The 7,570-nt window shown below is 34.5% G+C and overlaps 1 protein-coding gene across 1 annotated transcript in view; it reads left to right on the top strand.

Annotated features, from left to right (window-relative positions):
* The window catches only part of LOC103604272 (cadherin-9-like), a 111,128-nt gene that overhangs the window by 27,268 nt on the left and 76,290 nt on the right, over positions 1-7,570 (top strand). The window contains exon 4 of the mRNA XM_008588840.1: positions 285-393. Coding sequence (XP_008587062.1) covers positions 285-393 — 109 coding nt within the window. The remainder of the gene's footprint in view (positions 1-284; positions 394-7,570) is intronic.

Raw genomic sequence — 7,570 nt, 5'->3', positions numbered from 1 at the left:
TAAGCCAAAGTCAACAAATATGTTTCACACAAATGAATATACCCTTTATACTCCAAAATGAATGTAGACAAAGGAATGTTGAAATGTGATGATAAAATGGATATCAGGGAGATAACTGAAAGGACTATAAGGAAAGACTACAAATACAAAAAATGTAGTTAATTCCCACATGTTGATATGATGGCAGCTTGGAAGTAAGTCAGGAGTCTTGAGCATCTGCCTCCAAATTGTATAAACTAGGGGTACTTGATGTTTTTCATTTTTATTCTTCCTTGTTTTGTTAGGCTAATGTTAGCAAAGCACACCTTGTTTTGCTGGTGATAAATTGGAAGGTCAAATTGAAAGTTAAAACCTTTGGACATCCCAACATAGAGAATAAAGACAGGACGAGAGGTGAGAAGCATACACACGTTTTAAGACAATGCCTGGATCTTATCTCTACAAGGTGCCTTGTTTGTTCATGGCTTACAGGCAGAAGCTATAGATAATGTTCTAGTAAAAAAATAGATTTATAAAATTTATTTCTGATTAGACATATGTATGGGGTACAGAGTTGACTATCAGTATTTGTGTACATTATATGATAATCAAATCAATATTATTAGCATGTTCATCATTAAAAATCCTAATTACTCTGTGTCTAATCCCAATTACTCCCAAACTCTTCTCCCCCTTCCCCTTTCCTGTCTCTAATAACCGTAGATCTGTTCTCTCCTTCTGAAAGTTCAAAGTTTTATTGTGGTCTTTCTTTCTGTCTGTCTAAAAAAGAATTAATTTTATAGAGGATACTTATTGACCATTTATTAAGAGCTTTACAAAGTTTAAAAGAAATCCAAGGTATACACAAAATTAAAAATGACACTTAGAAATGCCAGGAAATTGATGTTGTGTATTCCCCCCAAAACACTTTCTGGCTAATTCTATTCTCTGGTTTGGATCAGTAAGCCATTATCACTAGGTGTTTTGCTATTCTCTTAAGTTATAAGTCAAAAGCAGTAATACAAAATGTGAAGATTAGGGAAGAGAGTATAAAAAAAAAACACAATTATAAGATTTTGAATAATTTAATACTACAGTGAAAGGGAATCCAGATTGGAAAAGACAAAGTCAAACTTTCCCTATTTACAGATGAGATGATACTATATATAGAAAAACCTAAAGGCTCTATCAAAAAATTCCTAGATCTGGTTAATAACTTCAGTAATGTTCTAGGATACAAAATAAATGCCCCTAAATCAGTTCATTTATGTACTCAAATAATGAAATAACTGAAGAAGAAATAAAGAAGTAAGCCCATTTACAATTGTCAGAAAAAAAAAAGACAAAAAAAAAAAAAAACCTAAGGATCAGTTTAACCAAGGAAGTGAAAGACCACTACAATGAAAACTACAAACCACTTCTGAAAGAATTAAATACACAAAAAGATGGAAATATATTCCATGCTCTTGGATTGGAAGAATTAACATTGTGAAAATGTCTATACTAACCAAAGCAATCTGCAGATTAGATGCAATCTCCATCAAAATACCAATGACCTTCTTCAGAGAAATGTAAAAAAGCAATCTTACCTTTCATATGGAACATAAAAAGACCCTGAATAACCATAGAAATCCTGAACAAAAAAAATAAAGCCAGAGGCAAAATACTACCTGACTTCAAATTATACTACAAAGCTATAGTAACCAAAACAGCATGGTACTAGTATAAAAATAGATATTCAAATCAATGGAGTAGAACTGAGAACCCAGATATCACCCCTCAGGGTTACAGCCATCTGATATTGAACAAAGGCAACAAAAATCTATAATTGGGAAAAGACTGCCTCTTCAACAAGTGGCGCTGGTAAAACTGGATATCCACATGTGGAAGAATGAAACTAGATGTGCATATCTCACCATACACTAAAATCAACTCAACATGGATTAGAGGCTTAAGTATAAGACATGAAACAGTAAAATTACTAAGGGAAAAAAAAGGTGAAACACTTCAGCAACTGGGTCTTGGCACAGGCTTTATGAACACGAGCCTGAAAGTACAAGCAGCAAAAGAAAAATAAAGAAATGGGACTATATCAAAGTAAAAAGCTTCTGCACAGCAAAATAAATAATTAACAGAGTGAAATGGTAACCCACAGAGTGGGAGAAAATTTTTGCTAGCTATGCATTGGACAAAGGATTAATATCCAGAATATACAAGGAACACAAGCAATTAAAGAGTGAAAAAACAAATAACCCAATTAAAAATTGGGAAAAAGAGCTGAAAAAACATTTTTAAAAGGAAGACATGCAAACAGCTCACAGGTACATGAAAAAATTATCAACATCACTAGTCATCAGGGAAATTCAAATTAAAACTACATAGAGATACCACCTCACCCCAATTAGACTGGCTATAATCAAAAAGACGGTGAATAACAAACGCTGATGAGGGTGAGGTGAGAAGGGAAGACTCCTACACTGTTGGTGGGACTGTAAATTAGTACAACCATGATGGAAAACAGTATGGAGGTTTCTCAAACAACTACAGATAGATCCGCCATATGATCCAGCAATCCCACTACTGGGTATATAACCAGAGGAATGGAAATCATCTTGTCCAAGGGATACCTGCACTCCTATGTTCAACACAGGTCTGTTTGTAATAGTCAAGACATGGAACCAACCTAAATGTCCATTGATGGGTGATTGGATAAGGAAACTAGGGTATATATACACCATGGAACAGTACTCTGTCATAAAAATGAATGAAATTCTCCCATTTGCAACAACATGGATGAGCCTGGAGAAACTTATGTTGAGTAAAATAAGCAAAGCACAGAGGGATAAATACTGCATGTACTCACTCATATGTGTGAGCGAAGAGAGAAAGAAGGAAGGAAAGAAAGACCATAGTGGTGTGCTGGACTTGCAGAGGGAGAGAACATACTCTGGGGTACAAAGTGGAGTTGCGGGGGCGGGGGAGGGGAAAGCGGGAGTTGGGGGAGGTTGAGGATAATTGGGTGGGGACATGGGGTACAAATGCAATTTGTGGTAATGGATATGCTGCCACTATGAATCTGGCCCTCACAACATGGGCACACGGAGTGACAATCAGCTTTTTATCTCATGAATCTTCATAATAATAAATAAATAGATAAATAAATAAATAATTTAAAAAGTAAAGCTATAGTGATCAGTAATAAAATAGTCTCCTTTGTAAAGAAATAAACTGTCTTTCCTGTAAAGTGTGCAAGAAGAGGTTAAATGTACACTGATAGTGGAGAGTTGGGGAAATAAAAAATAATACAAAGAAAAAAATGTAAGATGCATAATCCCACAATTTATTGATAATTATGATTAAGATGAAATGAATTGCCTGTGCTATTCTTTACCATCATTAAATTTGTATTCATTAAGTTTCTGAAAAATACAAATTTTGTTCTTCCTTTTGTAGCTGAGATTAAGATCTGAGATTAAGATGTCTCAAAATGATTTTCCAGAACACAGTTTTTAATTGTTATGTAACATTGTGTCAAATAGAAAATAACCAGCTGCTACAGAGGCCCCTGCATTGTGAGCAGCAGCTCTGTGGGAACCAGTGAGATATCATGCCACCCCAGTTAGAAAGGCTAATATCCAAAAGACTGAGAAAAACAAAAGATGGTGAGGATGTGGAGAAAAGGAACCCTCCTACACTGTTGGTGGGACTGTAAAATGGTGCAGCTTTTATGACAATGGTATGGAGGTTCTGCAAAGAACTACAGATAGATCTGCCATATGACCTAGTTATCCCACTTCCATGTTTATTGCAGCTCTACTTACAATAGCCAAGAATTGGATTCAGCCTAAATGCTCATCATCCGACGAGTGGATAAGGAAAATGTGGTATATGTACATAATGGAATACTACTCTGCTATAAAAAAATGGACTACTGCCATTAGCAGCCACATGGATTGACTTAGAGAAAATTATGTTAAGTGAAATAAGCCAGGCACAGAAAGAGAAATACCACATGTTCTCACTTATCTGTGGGAGCAATAAAATAAATAAATAAATAGACAAATAAATAGAAAAAAGACACAGCAATCACAATAATTCCTTGAACTTGTTAAGAGAAAAGATATGATGTTGATGGGGGTGGGAAAAGGGGGCAAGGAGGGGAGAAAAAGAGGAATTGGTAAAGGGCTCTGAGGATCAATTATGTTATATAATGGTGAATAAAAAATAAATTTAAAAAAATTGAAAAAAATGAGCTGGCAAATGAATTTGAATTTCAGCTCTGAAACTTTGTTACTGAATGATATCAGATTTATGACGGCAAATAACTGTGTCTGAAATTCCCCCATTTACACGTTAAAGAATAAAAGCTAGGAAAAATAAAAGAAAATAATATCATGAATAATCTCATTAAAAATAATCACTGTGAACGTGAATAATTCGGGATCAACTGAGTATGCAGTCTCCACCCTCTGTGACTCCTTTCTAAAATTGTGCCATCTGATTTTTTACCACTCTAAGAGACCCAAACTCTAACCTCAGTCTCCTCAGTACAATAATACTGATTCTCTCTTTTGGGGCTCTAATTATGTAGTCCTTACCCTGCATAACTAGAAAGGACACTAGGGGAAAGCCTAGGAATGCAATAGCCGTTAAGAAATTTAACTCAATGTCATAGTTTTTTTCAATTCCCCCTCGTTTGGTTGGTGTACAGTGTTAATCAGTTTTCTTTTCTGTGTTTATGTATAGTTGTTTATTTGGGTCAGGCTGTGTAATTATCCTCAGTGAGTACATTTTTCCAATGCAGAAACCAGAGTCCCAAGACTGATTTTGAGAAACACAACTGATATTAATGTTGACATGCAGGTTTCATGCACCACTAAGGCCTGTAATATTGTAATATTTTACAATTTTTAAAATGCACTAAGTCAAAATAAGCTTTCCTTTTTTTTTTTAAACCCAAAGCTAAACTTATTATTTCTGGTTTGTATTTAATTACATTAGGTAGAACTTTCAGAATATTTTATGTCATAGGTGATAGTGTGAATCAGTTTCATACTCTCACATGTCACTCTAAAGAAATAAACTGTCTTTCCTGTAAAGTGTGCAAGAAGAGGTTAAATGTACACTGATAGTGGAGAGTTGGGGAAATAAAAAATAATACAAAGAAAAAAATGTAAGATGCATAATCCCACAATTTATTGATAATTATGATTAAGATGAAATGAATTGCCTGTGCTATTCTTTACCATCATTAAATTTGTATTCATTAAGTTTCTGAAAAATACAAATTTTGTTCTTCCTTTTGTAGCTGAGATTAAGATCTGAGATTAAGATGTCTCAAAATGATTTTCCAGAACACAGTTTTTAATTGTTATGTAACATTGTGTCAAATAGAAAATAACCAGCTGCTACAGAGGCCCCTGCATTGTGAGCAGCAGCTCTGTGGGAACCAGTGAGATATCATGCCACCCCAGTTAGAAAGGCTAATATCCAAAAGACTGAGAAAAACAAAAGATGGTGAGGATGTGGAGAAAAGGAACCCTCCTACACTGTTGGTGGGACTGTAAAATGGTGCAGCTTTTATGACAATGGTATGGAGGTTCTGCAAAGAACTACAGATAGATCTGCCATATGACCTAGTTATCCCACTTCCATGTTTATTGCAGCTCTACTTACAATAGCCAAGAATTGGATTCAGCCTAAATGCTCATCATCCGACGAGTGGATAAGGAAAATGTGGTATATGTACATAATGGAATACTAGAATCAGTTTCATACTCTCACATGTCACTCTTAAAGATAGGACTTTTGGTATTTTGAGGTGCTCTACCATGTTAAGAAACATAATGTCTCACTGCTTTCTTCCTGGCAAAGAATTCAGACCTTCAACTGACAATCTGCTTTGGCTGTACATAAATGTTTTTTATTCACTTCTTGTGTGGATCCAGCAAGTGTATTTTAGAGTTACACCTCTGTTCTTCCTTGCAGGACCTACACAAGAAGTGATGGATGTGTTAATTACCTTAATTGTTATAATCGGTCCACAGTGTATATGTATATCAAAATATCATGTTGTACCTTTTAAATATACACAATTTTAATTTGCCATTTAGACCTCAATAAAGCAGGTAAAAAATAAAATATATTACCACCCACATCACTATTTTGTCTTCTACTGCATTTTATAAATATACTCCCATCATATCTCTTCAGACTGGTTTATTCCTGAAAATATAGATTACCTCCTCCTGATCCATCCCCACCAACTCATTAGTGTCTGGCACATATTAGCCCTTAATTTGATGTTGATTTTAATCTAGGTTTTTGAGTAAATTTCATGAGCAAATACCCTAAAATAAACTCTATTGCCAAAATATATTTCAGCCATGTATTTGATTTTGGCAACATATGCAAATGATATGCTGCATAGTAATGATTTACATTAAACTCCCTTTGTTTTGACTGTAGATCTTACATTTAATGAATTTTGTGTATTGAGAACACAATGAATAGATGACATTATTTAAAGTCAGTCCTATTGAACAGGTATTTTTCTAAAGTTGAAATGAAACAGTAAGAGTTATAATACAATGTTGTAGTTAGCACTCCGCATAGTGTAAAAATTGCCTCTTGAAAATGATGTGTTCAAGGCTATAACCTTCATTTGTGTTCTGTGAGATATAATACGACTGATGAGTGAATCCTAATTTTCTTTCATGTCATCTCACTCCTGGTAATGTGTGCTTCATCTTGACCATTTTCATGGTGAATAATGCTGGAATCATATAGTACACATTCTCTTTTCTGACTTTCTGTTCAAGGCTAGAAATAGAGGCTCCCATTTTAGCCTTGCATAAAGCTGAAAAGAAGCAGAGTTTGCATTTATGTCAAAGGGAACTTCACAGGATAAAAGGTAGCTGAAATGTGTGAATTGTGATAAGAATGGCCTCTTCTATGTCAGAAGCATTTCTAACATTTTTACTGCAAACATTCTTTTCCCCTTTATGAATAAGAAAATTTAGAGGAAATGGAAATTTATGTTGGTATTCAATTTGAATTACATGTGAACATCCCAGAACCATTCTTAATGTATTTGTACTTGACATTTGAATTACTGTAGGACTTGCAAAGTTTATGAGAAGGACCATTGCATTCATATTTAGAGAGGTATACATATAAGGTCAATTTTGCAAAATGAGTTCCACCCTCCCAAATAACTAGCCCATGGAAATATATGGAAAGAAAGTTCAGTGAAGGCAGAGAAATGAAGGTTCTGATTACTAAACCATAAACTTCAGGGGGTGCTCAATTATTCTATCATGCTTCTTTGGAACCATTGCAATGATTTGGTTATTTTTCTTAATGTTTATTTTAGGCTAACAAGCCCGGTAAATATGATGGAACTTGAACAATGCAGCTTGATCATGAGTATCCAAGCAGTGCTACATTAAGAGAAACATTTATACAACATATGGAACCACATACATCATGTATGCAATAAGGCTGTTTTCTTTTTAAATTTCTATGATTAGGTAAATTGTTCAAAAAGCTATGATGAACCCTATTAGGGACTATTCTTTACCATGAAATA

This window comes from Galeopterus variegatus, unplaced genomic scaffold, assembly GCF_000696425.1.
Source record: "Galeopterus variegatus unplaced genomic scaffold, G_variegatus-3.0.2 Scaffold5060, whole genome shotgun sequence".
Lineage (NCBI taxonomy): Eukaryota > Metazoa > Chordata > Mammalia > Dermoptera > Cynocephalidae > Galeopterus > Galeopterus variegatus.
This window is presented reverse-complemented; position numbering and strand designations above follow the sequence as displayed.